A 21162-nucleotide genomic window follows, 5' to 3' on the forward strand; every position below is an offset into this window, starting at 1 on the left:
AGTCAGTTGCACATCCAACAGAAAGAGACTGCAAATCAATACTAACACAGCCCAGCCAAGAGAAATTGTCACAACTCAACCAATGAAGAACCACTATACTTAAGCCTCCCAATTTACTCTCTTACTTTTACTGTTTACAACCGACCAGTTTATTGTTTACTTTTAGTTTATAACAACCCCTTCCAACTTCCCCCTTTTCTCTATAAAAGAGTATTTCTCTCCTTTGTGGTTTTGCCATAGCTTGCTTGTCCTGGATTGCAATTCTCTGCTCTTCCCAAATGAATCCATTTTTGCTGGTAAAATAACTGGTAATTTTATATTTTTTCTTTTAAAATATTTTTAAATTTAAGTTTATTTTTACTTAGTGATCAAAAATGGGATCCAAAAAAAAAAAAAATGGGATCCAGAGAAGACCCCCAACAGCTCTGAGGCTGGTGAGCAAACAAACAGGTGCCAGTACCCACAGAGTCAATTCCTGAATAAACTCATTTTTGCTGGTAAAATAACTGGCAGTTTTATTATTTTTATTTTTTAAAATATTTTTACATTTGAATTCAATTTAATTAACATATACTGTATTATTAGTTTCAGAGGTAGAGTTCAGTGATTCATCAGTTGCGTATAACATCAAGTGCTCATTCCATCAAGGGCCCTCCTTCATGACCATCACCCACTTACCCCATCGCCCCGCACCAACCCTCCAGTAACCCTGAGTTTGTTTCCTAGAGTTGTGAGTTTCTTATGGTTTGTCACGCCCTCTGTTTTCATCTGATTTTTCCTTCCCTTCCCCTATGTTCATCTGTTTTGTTTCTTAAATTCCACATATGAGTGAACTCCTATATTTGCCTTTCTCTGACTTATTTTGCCTAGCATAATACCCTCTAGTTCCATCCACGTCATTGCAATAGCAATATTTCATTCTTTTTGATGGCTGAATATTATTCCATTGTATATATACACCACATCTTCATTATCCATTCATCTGTTGATGGATATGTGGACCCTTTCCATAGTTTATCTATTGTGGACATTGCTGCTATAATCATTGGGGTGCATGTGCTTCTTTGAATCACTGTATTTGCATCTTTTGGTTAGATACCTAATAGTGCAATTATTGAGTCGTAGGGTAGTTGTATTTTTAACTTTTGGGGGAACATCCATACTCTTTTCCAGAGTGGCTGCACCAGTTTCCATTCCCACCACCAGCATAAGAGGGTTTCCCTTTCTCCACATCTTTGCTAACATCTGTTGTTTCCTGAGTTGTTAATTTTAGCCATTGTGACTGGTGTGAGGTGGTATCTCATTGTGGTTTTGATTTGTATTTCCCTGATGGCAGTTCTATTTTTAAGGTTAACATTACTTGGTGATCAGAAATGGGACTCAGAGAAGACCCCCAACAGCTCTGAGGCTGGTGAGCAAAGAGGTGCTGGTACCCACAGAGCCAATTGTGCTCACTGCTTTCTTGCCCACCCTGGGGTTTGAGGGTAAGTTTTCTCCTGGATTTTGAGCTTTACACTTTGTGTTCAAGCTCTTCAGACTTTATTCAGGATCTGTTTCAAGGTCTTGTGTTTTGTATTTGTGTTTTTTTATTTGAAAGTACTCATTTGGCCTTTGGTCCAACTCTTTTTCAGAACCAGACTCTCCCTGTTGGAACTGTGTATTTGAACTGTGTTGGCCTTTGGTCTGACCCCCTTTGGGGACTGGACCATGCCATGAGGAACTGTGCCTGTTGGAATTACACAAGCCTTTAGTCTGACTCCTGTTTGGGATCAGATTGCTCCTACTGAACTGTGCTATCCTTTGGTCTGACTCCTTTACGGAACCACATTTTACTACTGGAACTTTGCTGGCTTTTGGCCGGATTCCTTCTAGAACCACGCTGCTCCTACTGACACTGCTGTTTAAGAGTTTATCTAAGAAATGGGATGCCGGTCATCAAAACGCTCTGAGGGCTGCCTCCTCTTTTCCTCCTTCACCACTATGGGCACTCTGTTGGTTTTATATTTTCAAACTATGGTCCCTTCACATGTAATTTATCACTAAGTGTACTGACCTGACCAAAAATAATTTATAACTTAAGTGGCCTTATAAGAAATTTTAATATCCCCAAACTTGTTTTACTCAAAATTAAGTTAGAAAGTCATGGCTCCAAAACAAACAAACAAACAAAAAACTGAATGAGATACCTCCTTTAAATGGTACCTTGAGGCTTTCAGATGTTTTCAGGATTCTGTTTTGCCTCTTTGTGAAATACTATTTCTTTATTTTTCAAAAAATTTCATTATATTCACTTAGCCAACATATAGTACATCATAAGTTTTTGTTGTAGTGTTCAATGATTCATTACTTGTGTATAATATCTCTAAATGAATTGAGGCAAACAAGCAATTGAAAGGGGTCAAAATGGCTTCTGAGGCCTCACCCCATTCCCTGGGCCACCCACCCCTTGGTTGCAGACAGTAGAAGTCACCTTGTGCTCAGGCCCCAACTCTGGTGTCACTTTCCTCTATTCTCTCTATAGAACTTGCATTTTCCTCCTAATCTATTCCCATTCCTCCTCTCCTGAAACTATCAAAACCTGCCTCTTTAAAGTTAAGTCTAGTGAGTACCTAAATAAACCTCAGGTTTCCCATATTCCCTTGACTAAGTCCAAAATGAGACCCATAATTAAAGTTTCTTGAAGTGACTGGTACATGCATGCAGCAGTCCATCTTGATGACAGCACATGCCAGGGGCGATTCTATTTTGCAGAACTGCTTGTCTCATTTGGAAACTCTCCAGTGAGGAGGGTGACTGCCTTATGGGTGGAATTAAAGGTGGTAGTCATGTGTTTGGCTAAAGCTTATACCTGCATTCTACGTCAGTGGTCAGCCACAGAAGGGGAGAGAATGGACAGGGGTTGGAACCACCAAGATGTTCTGTTGGTTCTATGTCAGGCCCTGACCACCTCCCAGTTGGTAGGCTTCTCCTATAAGTGGGTGAGTATGTGGCCTGGCAGGTAGGGGCACCCCAGATTCAGCACTTAGTCTAGTTATAGGGTAAGTAGGGCCTGCCATGAGTACCACATGCCCAAAGCCATCCCCACAGAGAGGGGAAGGCACCAACAGGAATGGATGCTTGTTTCCATAGTCAGGTACCAGCAATGATGAGTAAAGTGTAACTGCATTGTTGTGTGGGGATCCATCCTACATTATGACCTGTAGCATCTGTGGTCCTGTTGTGCCTCTCTATGCAAATGGGGCTATTCCCATGATTTGAACCAATGTTGCATTTAATCACCCCAAAAAACCCATTTAATCATCCCATTTAATCATCCCAAAAGCCATCCCATACCTATTCTATACGTAGAATCTTATTTAACTGTTCCCATATCAAGGGAAAAATTTTGCTCTTTGTGTCTTCCTGGGCAGGGAGCCTGGATACCTAGTGAATATGGGTCCATCCAAGTAGGGGAAAGAAAGTGTTATACCACGTATAAAAGCATTCCCAAGTGCTTTGGAGGGCAGCTTGAATTTGTCAAAGGAGGCCCATGGTCGCTGATAGGGGGAGTTCACTACACACCCAGTAGTTGATCCTTTTCTATAAGAAGTTGTGGTCAGGGTCCATTAGGTAAATGGGTTTCCTGTGCAGAATCTAAGGGCAAAAAGTAAGATGTTGAGTAGGCACCAGAAAAGGCTAGTGACAACTGACCTATAGAATCAGGAGGGGTGGGTGTTCCTGGATAACCCCACCCCTGGCCTCAGTCTAGCTCCAAACTGACTGTACCAAATTGTTAGCTCCTTTTCTGCTACATGGCAGGACAAACTTGGAAAGGATAGTGGGGTTATAATAATTCTCTGTAGGGCCATTATGATAGTATCCCTTTTCATGAGAGGCCTATTGGGGTGCATGCGCTTCTTTGTTTTCAGTGGAATGGGGTAAAGAAATGGGGGGGATGGTTGGGTCTTCTTCTATCCCTATCCTACAGGACTGAAAACCCAAAACACTGTACACTTGTTTGTCATTTCCAGCGCTACATAGTTACATGTTCTGCTATAGATAGATCTTGTGGCAAGGGCAGTAAAAGGTTATCTTGTGTCCCTACATGCAGCAAAGAGCATCTTCCTGCATGCTGTCTACTTGTATTCTAAGGGTGACATCAGGGGTCCTTGAGCAAGTAGAGTATAGGCACTATTGGAATGTATATATTTATTTAATGTCTGTATAACTGTTGACAGGTGGTGTTTCCAAAAGGCCAACTGAGCTGTACTGGGATTACATGGTAGATGAAGATGCCAATGGACATCTTGAGCTTTGGCCCCCTTTGAACTTTATGTCCTGTGAAATGGGAGCCTTGGTTGCTGTCAGTATCAGTGGGCACCCTGTATGTAACACACAGCTGTTCCAGGCCACAGATGGTGGCCTTCTGTGTGGCATACTTGGTGGGGTTGGCTTGCAGGAGTCCTGAATAAGTGTCATGCATGTCAAAGCATAATGTCAGCCATCAGAGAGTGGCAGGGGACCAGTCAATCTGCTATCTCTGAATGGAGTGCTCTGTTTTCTTCCCCACTACCTGTCTGTGTCTCTTGACAAAGGTCATGGTTGTTCCTGGGCACAGGTTGGGCTTTGTCGGTAGATGGTTACAGTGTCTTGGTAATGCAGTGGTAAGTCCCAGTTCTTAACAACTGCCCACAAGGTCTGTTGTCCTCAATTTCCCATGTTGTATAGCTAGGTGGCATTGTCTTCTTTTGGCAAGTCTTCTAGGAGGCAGATGTGGCCCAACTCATCGTTCTGTTGATTACCAGGTGGGGTGTGTGCAGTGTGTGCATCTACATGGTAAACAGTAGTGTTCATACCTTGTATGCACTGGAGTTCCACATGTTGATTCCCCAGCATGGGTGCCCTGTCACCATCTAGTCCTGTGCCTTCCATTGAAGAAATCATATGGTTGGTCCCTTATAGATTTCCCAGATTCTGTGCATAGAACAATGGAATTGGGCTCATGAAGCGCTTATGTTGTTTGCAGTTCAGCCCATTGACTTCTATGTCTGGCACCAGAGTCCATTAGATAGTTTCAGTTGAGGGTTGGATGGCAGTAGCTGTCCAGGTGCAGAGGTCACACCTTGCTGACCCTTGCTGACTCTACAGGCATGATCAGGGATTGGTAACTGTAAAGAATGGCAACTGTGGTGGCTTTGCAACCTCAGTTAATGGCTTTCCTTCAGAGGTGACATGAGTCAACAGGCCAAGAATGGAGTGTGGCTCCACACTAAGAGGGCTATTTGTCAAGGTACTGTGTTGTTGCAAGTAGACATACCATTTAGCTGCAGTCTGGATTTGGGCAATATCTGACTTGGGCTCTTGGAATGTATCCTTTAGCCATGCTGCTATAGGATGCTGAGTGCAAATGGTCACTGGGATCCTGTTAGTCATGTCTTCTACTTGCCGTAAGGCATGGTAATTAGCCCACAGTTGTTCTAAAATGCATTATCATGCTTCAGTTCCTTTTCATTACAGTGACCAGAAGCCTTACAGTATGCATTTGTGCCCTTGCCATTGCCATAAATTCCATCAAAACCCTTCTGGGTAACTGACTCCATCCAGTCAAGTGGCTGCCCCTGTACATGAACGCTTAAGTCTTGGATCTGTGTAACAGCCACCTTGGCTTCTTCAAATGCTTCTCTTTCCTTTGAAGACCAATCCCAATGGGCTTCTGTTCTTACAAATCTATAAAGGTGCTGAAGCTCTTGAGCCATGCAAAGGATAAATGGATACCAAGAGCTTAAGGAACCTAGGAAAGTTTGCAGCTGTTATGGTGTGGTGAGATGTGGATATCCTTGTATCTTATCAATAACTGCTACAGGAACAACTTCTTTTAAAAAAATTCTAGTATAATTAACGTGCAGTGTTTAATAGTTTCAGGTGTACAATACAGTGATTCAGCAATTTTATACATTACTCAGAGCTTATTATGTTAAATGTACTCTTTAATCCTCTTCACCTATTTTACCTATGCCCACCTACTTCTCCTATGGTAACCGTCAATTAGTTCTCTATATCTAAGAGTCTGATTTTTGTCTTTTTATTTCCTTATCTGTTTGTTTTGCTTCTTAACATCCACAAATGAATGATCTCATACAGTATTTGTCTTTCTCTGACTTATTTTACTCAACATTATATTCTCTAGATCTGTATATGTTGTTGCAAATGGCAAAATTTCATTTTTTATGTCTGAATAATATTCCATTGTATGTATATATACCACCTCTTCTTTAGCCATCCATTTATCAATGAACACTTGGGCTGCTTTCATAAATTGGCTACTGCGAATAATGCTTTAATGAACATAGCAATGCATATATCATTGGAATTCATGTTTTTCAAATACCCAGTTGTGAAATTACTGGTTCATATGGTAATTCTATTTTTAATTTTTTGAAGAACTTCCATCTGTTTTCCACAGCGACTGTACCAGTTGGTATTGTCACCGATCGTGTTCAGGGTTCCTTTTTCTCCCCACTCTCACTAACAACTGTCATTTCTTGTGTTGTTGATTTTAGCAATTCTGACATATGTGAGAAGATATCCCATTGTAGTTTTGATTTACATTTCCCTAATAATGTCTGATGTTGAGGATATTTTCCTGTGTCTGTTGGCCATCTGTAGGTCTTTTTTGGAGAAATGTCTGTTCATCTGCTCATTTTCAAATTGGATGTTTTTTTTTTTTGGTTTTTAATGTTGAGTTGTATTTGTTTTTACATATTTTGGATAATCCTTTAACAGATATGTCATTTTCAAATAACCTCTCACAGTTAGCAGATTGTCTTTTTGTTTGTTTGCTTCCTTCATTTTGCAAAAGCTTTTTATTCTGTTATCGTCCCAATAATTTAATTTTGCTTTTGTTTCCCTTACCTTAGGAGATATATCCTGGAAAATGTTGCTATGGTCGAGGGCAAAGAAATTACTGCCTATATTTTCTTCTATAGCTTTTATGGTTGAGGTCTCACATTTACGTCTTTAATCTACTGCAAGTTTATTTGTGTGTATGGTGTAAGAAAGTGACCCAGTTTCCCTCCTTTTCATGTAGCTGTCCAGTTTTCCCAACATCATTTGTTAAAGAGACAATCTTTTTCCCCATTGTATATTCTAGTCTCCTTTGCTGTAGATTAGTTGACCACAAAAGCCTGGGTTTATTTCTGGGCTCTCTAATATGTTCCTTTTGTCTATATCTCTGTTTTTGTGCCAGTACTATACTGTTGTGATTACTATAACTTTGTAGTATATCTTGAAATCTGGGATTGTAATATGTTCCACTTTGCTGTTCTTTGCAAGATTGCTTAAGTCATTTGAGTTCTCTTGTGGTTCCATACAACAGTTTAGGATGCTTTGTTCTAATTCTATGAAAAATGCTTTTGATATTTTGATAGGGATTGCATTAAATGTATAGATTGCTTTGGGTAGTATGTCTATTTTAATAATATTTGTTTTCCCAAACCACAAGCATGGAATATCTTTCCCTTTGTTTGTGTCATCTTCAACTACTTTAATCAATGTTTGAAAGTTTTCAGAGTATATTCTTCCTTCTCCTTGGTTAAGCTTATTCCTAGGTATTTTACTCCTTTTGGTGCAGTTGTAAATGGGATTGTTTTCTTAACTTTCCTGCTACTTTATTAGTGCTTAGACATGCAACAAATTTCTATATGTTAATTTGGTATTCTGGGACTTTAATGACTTCATTTATCAGTTCTAGGAGTTTTTGGTATAGTCTTTAAGGCTTTCTATATATAATATTGGATTACCTGCAAATAGAGACTAACTTTCTCCTTACCAATTTAGATGGCTTTTATTTCTTTTTCTTGTCTGATTGCTATGGCTAGGACTTTGAGCACTATGGTGAATAAAAGTGGTGAGAATAGACATCCTTTTCTTGTTCCTGACAGGGGAAATTCTCCCAGTCTTTCACCATTAAATATAGTATTAGTTGTGGGTTTGCATATATGGCCTTTATTATATGGAGGGATATTTCATCTAAACCTGTTTTGTTGAGTTTTTATCATGAATGGATGCTATATTTGTCGAGTGTCTTTTCTGCATTGATTGAAATGATCATATATGTATCATCCTTTCCCTGGTTGATGTGTTGTATCACACTGATTGACTTGAAACATTGAATCACTCTTGCATCCTTGAAATAAAGCCTGCTTGGTTTTGATGGCAAGTTCTTTTTAATCTATTGTTGGATTTGGTCTGTTAGCATATTGAGGATTTTGGATCTATGGTCTTCAGTGATATTGGCCAGTAATTCTTTTTTGTAGTGTCTATCTGGTTTTGGTATCAGGGTAATGGTGGCCTCATAGAAGGAATTTGGAAGCTTTTCTTCCTCTTCTATTTTTGGAATAACTTGGGAAGAATAGTTATTAACTGCTCTTTAAATGTTTAATGGAATTCATCTGTGAATCCACCTGGTCCTGGAGTTTTATCAGGAGTATTTTCAATGACTTAATCAATTTCATGCTAGTAATTGGCCTGTTCAAATTTTCTATGTCTTCCTGATTCAGTTTTGGGAGGTTCTATTTCTAGGATTTATCCATTTCTTCTACGTTGTCCAATTTGTTCACATATCATTTTTCATGAGATTTTCTTATAAACATTTGTAATTTTGTGGAGTTGTATCTCCCTTCCTTCATTTCTGAATGTATTTATTTGTGTGTACTCACTGCCATGTCCTCTTTCACTCTCACTCTAGCTCTTTCTTTTTGAGTTTGGCTTAAGGCTCATCAATCTTCTTGATCCTTTCAAAGAACAAGCTCCTGGTTTCATTAATCTGTTCTATTGTTTTTAAGTCTCCATTTCACTTATTTCTACTCTAACCTTTATTGTTTCCTTCCTTCTTCTGGCTTTGGTTTTGTCCTTTTTCCAGCTCCTTTAGGTGTAAGGTTAGGTTGTTTATCTGAGGTATTTCTTGCTAATTGAGGTAGGCCTGTATTGATATAATCTTTCATCTTAGAACAGCTTTTGATGCATCCCAAAGATTTTGGACCATTGTGTTTCATTTTCATTTGTCTTCATGTATTTTTTAATTCCTCTTTGATTTCTTGGTTGACTCATTCATTGTTTAGTAGCAAGTTATTTAGTTTTAAATTTTAAAATTTGATTAATTTTTTTTTAATTTTTAATTTACTTTTTAAAAAATTTTTTCAATTTATTTATTTTCAGAAAAACAGTATTCATTATTTTTTCACCACACCCAGTGCTCCATGCAATCCATGCCCTCTATAATACCCACCACCTGGTACCCTAACCTCCTACCCCCCCGCCACTTCAAACCCCTCAGATTGTTTTTCAGAGTCCATAGTCTCTCATGATTCACCTCCCCTTCCAACTTACCCCAACTCCCTTCTCCTAACACCCCTTGTCCTCCATGATATTTGTTATGCTCCACAAATAAGTGAAACCATATGATAATTGACTCTCTCTGCTTGACTTATTTCACTCAGCATATTTTTTATTTATTTTCGGCATAACAGTATTCATTATTTTTTCACCACACCTAGTGCTCCATGCAATCCATGCCCTCTATAATACCCACCACCTGGTACCCCAACCTCTCACCCACCCGCCAATTCAAAGCCCTCAGATTGTTTTTTAGAGTCCATAGTCTCTCATGGTTCACCTCCCCTTCCAATTTCCCCCAACTCCCTTCTTCTCTCTAACTCCCCATGTCCTCCATGCTATTTGTTATGCTCCACAAATAAGTGAAACCATATGATAATTGACTCTCTCTGCTTGACTTATTTCACTCAGTATAATCTCTTCGCGTCCCATCCATGTTGCTACAAAAAGTTGGGTATTCATCCTTTCTGATGGAGGCATAATACTCCATAGTGTATATGGACCACATCTTCCTTATCCATTCGTCCATTGAAGGGCATCTTGGTTCTTTCCACAGTTTGGCATCCATGGCCATTGCTGCTATAAACATTGGGGTTTTAAATTAAAAAATTAAAAGAAATTTTTTTCTTGTGATTGATTTCTGGTTTTGTACTATGTGGTTGGAAAAGATGCATGATATGATTTCAATCCTTTTGAATCCTTTGAGATTTGATTTCTGGCCTAACATGTGATCTATTCTGGCGAATGTTCCAAAAATAATATGTATGCTGCTGTTCTAGGATGGAATGTTCTGAATCTATGTGTTAGGTCCCTCTAGTCCAATGTGTGATTTAAAACTACTGTTACCTTGTTAATTTTCTGTCTGGATGATCTATCCATTGATGTAAGTGGGATGTTAAAGTCCCCTACTATTATGTTATTACTCTCAATTTCTTACTTTATGTCTGTTAATAGTTGCTTTATGGATTTAGGTGCTCCTAGGTTGAGCACCTAATTGGTTATATTTGGATGCATACAATTATGCCTTCTTGTTGGTTTGTTCCCTTTATGTTTATGTCTCTGTCTCTTGTTACAGTCTTTGTTTAAAATCTGTTTTTCTGATCTAAGTATTGCTATCCTGGACTTTTGCTTCCATTTGCATAGTAAATGTTTTTCCATCCTCTCACTTTTAATCTACATGTCTTTAGATCTGAAATGAGTCTCTTGTAGGCACCATTTACAGATAGGTCTTGTGCTTATCCATTCAGTCACCCTGTGTCTTTTTATTAGAGCAGGTAGTCCGTTTGCCTTTTAAGTAATTATAAATAGGCATGTACTTACTGCCATTTTGTTACTTGTTTTATTTTTTATTCTTTTTAGATTTTATTTATTTGAGATAGAGAGAGAGAGAGAGAGAGAGGAAGTGAGAGAGAGCATGAGCAGTGCCAGGGGAGAGGGATAAGCAGACTCCCATCTGAGCAGAGAGCCAGATGTGGGGCTTGATCTCAGGACCCTGAGATCATGACCCGAGCAGAAGGCAGATGCTTAACTGACTGAAACACCCAGCTGCCCCTTTGTTACTTGCTTTGTAGTTATTTTTGTAGTTCTTCTCTTGCTTTCTTCAGTTGTGGCTTAATGGCTCATAAAGTGATATGCTTGGATTCCTTTCTCTTTATTTTTTTGCATAATTACATGTTTTTGATTTGTGGTTATCATTAGGTTCATGTGTAATATCTTTTGAATATGGCAGTCTATATTAAATTGATGGTAGCTTAAATTTGAACCCTTTCTAAAAGCACTATATTTTTACACCTCCCACCACATGTTATGTATGTGATGTCAGACTTTATATTCTTTTATTTTATGAATCCCTTGACTGATTTTTATAGGTGCAATTGATTTTACTGCATTTTGCTTTACCTCTATACTGGCTTTATAACTAATTTACTACTTATTATGTTTGTAATTATATGTGAAATATTTTCCTTTCATGATTTTCTAATTCTTGATAATAGCCTTTTCTTTCCACAAAAAGAATTTCCTTTAATGTTTCCTGTAAGACTGGTATAGTAGCAATGAACTCCTTTCACTTTTTTTTTTTTTTTTTGAAGAACTATTTATTTCTCCTTCTATCCTGAAAGAGAGCATTGCTGAGTAGAGTGCTCTTAAGGGCAGGTTTTTTTTCTTCTCAGCACTTTGAATATATTATGCCACTTCTGGCCTCAGAGTTTCAGCTGAAAAATCAGCTGATAGACTTATGGGGTTTCCCTTTTATGTAACTGCTTTATTTTTCACTTGCTGCTTTAAGATAAAATCTCTTTACCACTACCTTCTACCTTTTTAATTGTTATGTATCTTGGTGTGGACCTCTATGTATTGACTTTATTGGGGGCTCTCTGTGTCTCCTGGATCTAGATGTCTGTTTCCATCCCCAAATTTGGGAAGTTTTCATCTGCAATTTCTTCAAATTTTGCCCCCTTTTCTTTCTGTTCCCCTTTTGGGATTTCTATAATGTGAATGTTAAGTTATTATGTTTGATGATTTTGCTGAGTTCCTATCCTCTTCATATTTTTATTCTTTTGTGTTGTTGTTTAGCTTGATTGCTTTCTGTTACTCTATGTTCCATCTTGCTGATTGATTCTTCTGCCTCCTATGCTCTATTTATTCCCTCTAGCATATTTTTAATTTTGGTTATTGAGTTCTTTACCTCTGGTTGGTTCTTTCTTATATTTTATAGCTCTTTTTTGAAGGTCTCCCTGAGGTCCCCCACTCTTTTTTTAAGTCCAGAAATTATCTTTATGACCATTAATTTGAGTTTTTTTTTCTTTTAAATCAAGCATATTGCTTATCTCTGTCTCATTTTAGCTCTTTTGCTCTTGTTTTTTCCTGTCCTTTCATTTAGGACACATTTTTCTGTTTCCTCACTTTAACTAACTTCCTGTGTTTGTTTCTATGTATTAGGAAAGTCAGTTATGTCTCCTGACTTTGAAAGTAGGAACCTTATGAAGAAGAGGTTCTGTGGTGCCTGTTTACCAGAAACAGGCGCTTCAGGGGTTTCTCCTATGTGGATTCCATGTACTCTACTGCTGTAGGTTAAGCCTCACTTTCCTTCAGTCCAGTTGGCTACAATGGCCTGTTGGCTACAATTTGCCTGTTGTAGGCTGGCTTAGGTCACTCTGCTGTCAAGGGGCCAGTCTGGGACTGCCGTGGACTTGCAGTTGGGTGGTATCAGCAGTCAGACAAGATGCCTGCCCTTAACTCATTTGCTGGGGCTGCAGTCACACTGAACTCAGGGCACTCTCCCTGTGCTGCTGAGAGGCTTTGGTTGGTAGGTGAGACCTGAAGACTAACGAGATATCAGCCTCCAACCCATCTACCAGAACTACAGTGACCCCAAACTGTTGGTTTATCTCCCTGTGCTGCCCCCTTGCAGGTTCTTGTTGACAGATGGGTCTGGCAATCTAATCAGATGCCTGCCCTTATCTATCTGTTTGGGTGGCACACGCATTGATTGACAGGGCACCCTGCACTGCCAATTATAAGGTTCAGCTGTTGGGCCTACAGTAGAACTAGTGTGTGTAGTTATCTTCCCTTTACCTTCCATCCTTAGGGCAGGTGTCATTTTGAAGGCAGCCCCTCTAAGTTGGGCATGTTGGATGTGGCAGATCCACAGGAGAATACAAGGGTAGGGGACATGCTGTTGGCAGGGTAGCTGTAAAGTATTTTCACTGGTTCCTATAAGTGCCAGGCTATCTAGGCTAGGGAGGGGGCAAATGGTCCCACCAGCTCTTTTGTTCTTGGGGAAGTCTAAAGATCACTGCTCTCCAGCACATACTCTGAGATTAATAAATAAATCTCCTTCACTATACCCCAGATACTTTTCAAACTGCTGCTTCTATGCTTATCTCAGTGGGATTGCTTGTTTTTCTTGCTCCTTAAGGGCAGGGACTCAGTTTCCTATTGCCCTCTGGCTCTCTTAGAACTAAGCCCACTGATTTTTAAAGTACCCCGAATTAAGTCCTGCTGATTGCACAAACTCACAAAGTTAAACCCTACTGGCTTTCAAAGCCAAATGTTATGGGGCTTGTATTCTCATTGCATGTACCCCAAGTCTGGGGTAACTTCTCTGGAGTCTCCTTCTCTCTCTTTTCCATGTTTGTGGGGTCCCTCTTATTTGCAGTTAGTCTTAGCAGAAGTTTTGTTTCCCACTGTATCTCCACCCCACCTCCACTTTTCAGTGTGGCCTCCTCTCTATGATGACCTGTGGAAGGTCTCTTCTGTCAGTCTTCAGGTCATTTTCTGGGTTAGTTACACTGATACAGCTACTATATTGGAATGTCCAAGGGAAACTTAGGATCCTCTTACTCCATCACCTTCCCAGAAAAAAATAGGGAAATTAAAGCCTCCCTTTCATGCCTTGTGATTCTGTCAGGCATGGGTTCTGTATTGTCACTTTGTCAAGTAAATTCTGAAATATTGTTACATTTCCTCACTACCCAGAGATCCACTCAGTGCGTGATCAGAAGGGTGTGTTTTAAAAAAATGGCAGCCTCAGGGCAATTACCCTCTTTTGACCAATCAGTTTTGTGTCCACATTAGCTTCAGTTTCCTAAGCCTGGGCAGAGGTGGTGACCGCAGTGGGGGGAGGGAGAATTTTCAGGCAGTGGGGAGCTCTTATATCTCAGGTTAGCCTAATAGCATTCATCAGTACTGAATTTTAGCAGGACCCAGTTCTATTCATCTGTTCACTCCATTGGCCAGTCTAATCTTGGGTGCAGGCTGTAATAGCTGCTTTCACATTAATACTACTTGGGGTGAAATTTGGGTCCTGTGTTGTAGACTTCAGCAGGGCAATAACTTGCTCACCTTGTCTCCAGGCATAGCTGGAGGCTCCATCAAACAGACTTCTCCTCCTCCTGTTAATGGAAGGATCCCAGTCTCTAGGGTGTTTCTCCTTTGAAATGTATCTTACAGGGGCACCTGAGTGGATCAGTGTGTTAAGCCTCTGCCTTCAGCTCAGGTCATGATCTCAGGGTCCTGGGATCAAGCCCCGCATCAGGCTCTCTGCTCAGCAGGGAAACTGCTTCCCCCTCTCTCTGCCTGCCTCTCTGCCTACTTGTGATCTCCCTCTCTCTGTCATGTAAATAAAAAAAATAAAATTGTTAAAAAAATAAGAAAAAAGAAATGTATCTTCCTAAAATTCTGTATCTCCAAAGTGCACTTGCCACTCCAATGTGTTTCTCATTAATGATTAAGTGTTGTATTCCTGTGTGTCTTTTTTTCAAGAGATGAATGTTATAAGACAAGAGTATCATTTACTGAAGGTCTTTGTTTTACTACTATGGAAACAGGTTTGGCCAAGGTTTGACGACTTGCACAGGATCCCACAGTTCATTAATGGGAGAGTTGGAACATTGATCTCTTCTACCCTGCCTTTCTGTCTCCATGTTATCTTGCTTTAGTTAATGAACCCAAATTTAATAATACCATAAACTTGGGACTGGGGCTTTACAGGCAATGGAAATATTACTAAACATAGTTTTGAATTTTATTTGCATTTATTCTACATATGAAAGTTTTAAAATCATGAAGCAGAACATTGAAAATCTTGGTAAAGAACATTTTGTTGTGAAACTTTGGAAGAACTTTCAAACTATATTGTCCTTTGTTATTGGCTAAATTTATATTATGTATTAGAAGAAATCTGTGATAAACTTGAAACTCTGGAATTTAATTTCTACTTCTTTTTGCAGCAGCATTATTAGTAGAATTTTGTACTCACTGGTATCATCACTCACGTTCAGGTATGTGAAACCCTAGAAAAGGAGATAATTACACATATCGTTAAATTTGTTTTTTAATTTCTTTTCAGCATAACAATATTCACTGTTTTGCATCACACCCAGTGCTCCATGCAATACGTGCCCTCCTTAATACCTGCCACCAGGCTCCCCCAACCTCCCACCCCCTGCCCCTTCAAAACCCTCAGGTTGCTTTTTCAGAGTCCATAGTCTCTCATGGTTCACCGCCCCTTCCAATTTCTCTCAACTCCCTTCTCCTCTCCATCTCCCCATGTCCTCCATGTTATTTGTTATGCTCCGCAAATAAGTGAAACCATAGGATAATTGACTCTCTCTGCTTGACTTAGCATTAAATATTTTTAATAATAAAGTACCTCAGGGGGGCACATTTTCACTGTCAATATGTTGCTAAAAAGTCCTTGTGCCTCATTTAATGTAATTTGTCTTGAAATTTTAGTTTAAGCTGAACATTAAGAATTGCAAAGAAATGGTATCTAAGCCTGATAATAACATATTAGTATATTTTTTCTACCTGTAAAAGTAAATTAATGAAGGATGCTTTTTAAAATCCAAGTGTTTGTATTAAACACTTTATTTGTCTAGAAGTACTCCTAATTCTGGAAACATTCTACTTGGACTTCTCTATGTGACTGTAAGATTTCCGGCCACTATATAGAGTCACGCAAATTACTTGCTTTCTTTTAAATGTATTTAAAATTAAAATTTATTTTTAATTTTTATTATGTTCAGTTAGTCACCATATAGTACAAAAGTTATTAAAAATTTATAATATTTCAATTTGCATTGGAATTATAAAAAAGTATTTTGAGGACTAATACATTTATCTTCATAGATTATACAAGTAGTGTAATCAGCTTATGAAGAATGTGTTTAGAATATATGAAAGCAAGATTTAGGAAGTACTTTAGAGTTCAATCATGTATGTATTTATGGAACTGAATTCCTTCCCATGTGCCCAGCACTGTGCTAGAAGCATGTATTAATATATAATCTCACTGATAAAATCTCTTACTAGTCAAAGTGGACTTTTAAGGGCATGTTAGTCATGCTCTCACTTGGTTTTTATTGCTAAATTTGTGAAAGTTAGCAATACAAATGAGATTCTATCTATTATGAGATATTGGTAGAAGCCCCTTAAAAAAATTTCGCATTTAAGCTGACTTTACACGTTGAGACATGTAATTTTAATTCAGGTTGCCTATGCTATCTTGAAGCATTAATCTGATGTGTCCTTTGTAAAAGGGCATGATAACATGAAATGTTGGTATGGGAATTTTAATTCTCTAACAATTGCTTCCATTGGGTAAAAACTTAGTAATTGTTTTGAGATTCTAAGGCAACACAGTATTCTGTACCAGTGGACAATTTAATCCCAAGTGACATTTTGGTATATATCATTGTCCTAAATGTAGTCTAAGTTTAAGAGTAAAAAACACTTTATCTTTATTCTGTTTCTCTGTTGTAGAATATTTGGAATTATGCTCGTCTTTGTGGATCTGTCTCTCATCATTACAGACCTGATTGTCGCTAATAGCACAACATATATTCCTTTGGAATATCATTCAATTTCTTTAGCTATTGCTTTATTTTTTTTGATGGATGTTCTTCTTCGAGCATATGTAGAAGGGTAAGTTTGATTAATTGTTTAAAAGCATGTGAAGCTATTTTGTACTGCTATGAGCAACATCCCAAAATAATTACCAAGGCAACCCAACAAATGTGTCCCTCTTTATCAAAGTATTTCTCCTCAATGCAAATGATGGGTATTAATCCTTTCTTATGGCCGAGTAATATTCCATTGTATACATGGATTGACATGGATGGAACTGGAACGGATTATGCTAAGTGAAATAAGTCGAGCAGAGAAAGACAATTATGATATAGTTTTCCTTATATGTGGAACATAAGGAATAGCATGGAGGACATTAGGAGAAGGAAGGAAAAATGAAGGGGGTGGAATCAGAGCAGGAGACAAGCAATGAAAGACTATGGACTCTGGGAAACAAACTGAGGGTTTCAGAGGGAGGAGGTTAGGGTTGTTTTAGTCTGATGATGGGTATTAAGGAGGGCATATATTGCAATGAACACTGGATGTTATATGCAAATAATGAATCATGGAACACTAGATCAATAACTAAGAAAAAGAAATGTAAAAAGAAAAGAAAAACTATTCCCCTTGGAGGAATGGTCAACAAGAAAACAATCCAAATTCTAATTTCTTTTGGATTGGGCTTTAGTATTATTGTTGCAGCTGGCACTCTAGTTTCCAACAATATGTTGTAGATCCTTCAACAGGTAAAGATTAAAGAGATCGCAAAGTGGGTCCAGGCAACTATTGTGTCTCTGTGTGCACATTATTAAGAGGAAAATGTGTGTGAGCTATGAATATAAATCTCAACAAGAGTTGAATCTAAATAAAATCTGACAGTGTATCAATACTAGATAATAGGTCATGAACAATCACCTACCTCGGGTTGAAAGAATATTTATGTTGAAGTACATTAAGAGATCTGTGGCATGCTCATCCCATCAGTAAAGCTTGGTGGTCAGGCAGCAGCTGATTTTCTTTGCTTGCTGGATTTATGAAAAGGTGAACAAAGCGGGCCAAGCCCTGGAAGATGTCAACAGTGAGAGTCAGGGACTAATTCCCCAGTCTCATTTCATGTAGAGCATTTCAGAAGGCTACTTGTCTCCTTTTCTGCTGAACTTCTATCCTCCTACTTCAGAACCAAGGACAGTTTTTACCCCTAGGTTATTCAGAGCCTTAGAGGAGCTACCCCTGAATTCAAAGAAGAGTTCCTTGGAGCACCAGTGCTCCTGGCTAAAGGAGCCAGTGTTGGGGAGAAAGGCAAAGTGGTTAGAAGTTCAACTCTTACAGGGGAAATCCCAGCCTACAGGGATTCTACTGTAGGCACAAAGCCAGAGTTTGCAAACCAAATTACTGAACTGCACAATCCTCACAGCCCACTTGCTCTAAGGCTGTGACACATTTAGCTTCTGTTGCTCAGTAATATTGCCAAACAGCCCACCTTTCTCACCCAATGCGTGAAGGTATTGCTTGCCTCTTATTCAATGGTTTGGTTCTATCTCTTACCATACTTAAGTTGCCATATTAATGCTTTTGTCACTTGTATTTATAAAATAATATACAATTTGGATGTTTTCCTCCTTAATCTAGTCTAGTATGCATTTTAAAGAATCCATTAAACTAGAATTGTTAATGGAATAAGTCAAATAATTTGTTTTTAAAATATCTTTATTTCTTTGGGACAGCACACATTAATATTTTCTGTTTTATACTACAGGATAAAATACTATTTTTCTGATGCACTTAACTTTTTGTATGCTGTCATTATTGTAATGACTCTATTGATTGATATTATTTATATGTTTTTTGACTTTAAGTCTCTTCAAACTACCCCCAGGTAAGATATTTATGTTTATTTCTCTTAAAGTTTAATTTCTTTTCTTTTTGGAAGGTGGGGGTCTTTTTCTGTATTTTTCCTTTTGTATAATCTTTTGAAGTCTGAATGTGCTGATCCTGAACCAAATAAGCTACCAAAAGTGAATATTTAGACAAATTTCCACATACTTAGACACTAAAAGATAGTTGTATTTAGGGAAGAGTGAAGGGTATACAGATTAAGTACCTTTAGCTGAATAAAGAACATGGAGCCTCCAAAGAAGAAAGTTGGGACTTTGCCTCTTGTACTCACTTGAGCTTCTCTACATTTTGAAATTCCCACTGAGGTTTAAGAGGTTATTGCCTTTGTTCTCCTCTAGGATTTTGATGGATTCCTATCTCACATTTATGTCTTTCATCCATTTTGAGTTTATCTTTGTGTATGGTGTAAGGAAGTGATCCAGTTTCATTCTGCATGTGGCTGTCCAGCTTTCCTAGTACCATTTATTGAAAAGATGTTTTTTTTCCCATTGGAGATTCTTTCCTGCTTTTTCAAAAATTGGTTGATCCTAGAGTTAAGGGTCCATTAAAAAAAAGATTTTATTTATTTATTTGACAGACAAAGATCACAAGTAGACAGAGTGGCAGGCAGAGAGAGAGGGGGGGAAGCAGGCTCCCTGCTGAGCAGAGAGCCAGATGCGGGACTCAGTCCCAGGACCCTGAGATCATGACCTGAGCCAAAGGCAGAAGCTTAACCTACTGAGCCCTTAAGGGTCCATTTTTGGGCTTTCTATTCCATTGATCTATGTGTCTATTTTTGTGTTAGTACCATGCTGTCTTGATGATCACAACTTTGTAATACAGCTTGAAGCCAGGCATTGTGATACTCCCAATGGGCATTAAGGAGGGCATGTGATGTGATGAGCACTGGGTATTTTAGGCAACTAATGAATCCTTGAACATTGCATCAAAAACTAATGATGTATTATATCTTGGCTAGTTGAACTTAAATTTAAAAAAGAAATTCCCACTGAATTTCCATTGAGCTTCAATTACAAGTTCCTTACACATGAAATCCCTGGGTTTTTCCTGTAACCAAGAGAGCACTAGTTTGAACATATCCAAAATTTGGGTGACTCCCAAGATTTCTCTCAGAAAGAACAAATGGAACAGAAAGCAAGGTGACATCGGTAAAATCATGGTAGTGGAATTTTGCAGTAAAGCTAAAATGAAGAAAGCCGAGGCAACATTAGAACTGTTTAGGTATCAGGGAACTAAAATGTGTATGAGAGACTGAAAATGTCCCCCTCTCCCCTGCTTTTCCTCTTGCTACAGTAGAAATGAAGAAAAGGAACATGTATATTGAGCTATAGATGTAGGGTGGCTCACTCATTAGTCCCAACATCTTGATCCTTTCTGTAGCCCAACAGCTTAGGATTCAATTCATGTCCCAATAAAATGTGATGTCTATCATAGGCTTTTAGAGTTGTTTTAAAATAACTAGATCCAGTATGGTCCTCTGACTGGCAACCTCAGTATCACCAAAGAACTTGCTATAAATGCAAGAGGAAAACCATCTCAGGTCCTACTCCAGACCTACTGAATCATATGCACACTCAAGTTAAAGAAGACATATTCAAACCATCCAGTTCTCTGCCATCATGTTTTTTTCTGGTGGTAGGAGAGCCACCAGCTAGCACACTTGGGAAATATCTTGATCTGCTGCCTGCCTGATAATGGGTTAGCAGCTGTAGTGAGCCTCATTACTGATGGGAAATACACAGGTGAACAAGAACCATTTTGACAGAAGAAAGTTTTGATGTGAAAATGATGGGAAAATACTCATCTTAAATGACAAAAGTTCAATCCGCAAATTCTAAGTCTATCATATAACTATTTTTCTCCCCCAGAGTTTCTCAACCTCTGCACTACGGGTACTTTGGACCAGAGTTCTTTTGTTATAAGGGCTGTTCTGTGCATTGGTGTTTAGTAGCATTCCTGGCTTCTACCCACTACCTACAAGTAGCATGCCCTCATACAGTGTGACAACCAAAAATATCCCCAGACATGGCCAAGTATCCTATAGGGGGGTGGTTAGGAGACTTGGTTAAGGGGTGTGTGTGCAAAATCACCCCTGGTTAAGAACTACAGCTCTAGGCTTGATCCATATTGACAAAATCCTATTTCTAAAGCAAAAATGAATCTCTTTACTGTTAGATTGACTATTTTCTTTCGACCTCTACGACTTGTCATTCTTGTAAGAGTTTTTCATCTGGCTCATCAAAAGAGACATCTTGAACAGCTGGCCAGAAGGATGGTAAGCAGACAAAATATGTTTATGATTCAGAATATGTTTGCTTCAGGAAATACTGACAAGAGTTTTAGATAACTATATAATAATTTTCATTTTTATGATGATTTTTCATCTCATAAGTTAATGATTGTTTTCAACTCTCAGGTTTCAGGAAACAAATGGCGGTACAGGAAGGAGGGATTTGACCTAGACCTCACTTATATTACTGGTTTGTAAAGTTTAACTGTTGATTTACTTGTATTAATATCAAATATTTCTGGTGTGTGAGTAAA

General features: G+C 38.5%; 1 protein-coding gene across 1 annotated transcript in view; it reads left to right on the forward strand.

Annotated features, from left to right (window-relative positions):
- The window catches only part of LOC309849181 (phosphatidylinositol 3,4,5-trisphosphate 3-phosphatase TPTE2-like), a gene marked incomplete at its 3' end in the record, with an annotated part of 56149 nt that extends 35043 nt beyond the window's left edge, over positions 1–21106 (forward strand). The window contains exons 12-16 of the mRNA XM_082701507.1: positions 15105–15155; positions 16639–16800; positions 18479–18598; positions 20794–20893; positions 21035–21106. Coding sequence (XP_082557633.1) covers positions 15105–15155; positions 16639–16800; positions 18479–18598; positions 20794–20893; positions 21035–21106 — 505 coding nt within the window. The remainder of the gene's footprint in view (positions 1–15104; positions 15156–16638; positions 16801–18478; positions 18599–20793; positions 20894–21034) is intronic.
- Positions 21107–21162: the final 56 nt, after the last annotated feature.

Source organism: Mustela nivalis, assembly GCF_964662115.1.
Source record: "Mustela nivalis genome assembly, chromosome: 15".
Taxonomy (NCBI): domain Eukaryota; kingdom Metazoa; phylum Chordata; class Mammalia; order Carnivora; family Mustelidae; genus Mustela; species Mustela nivalis.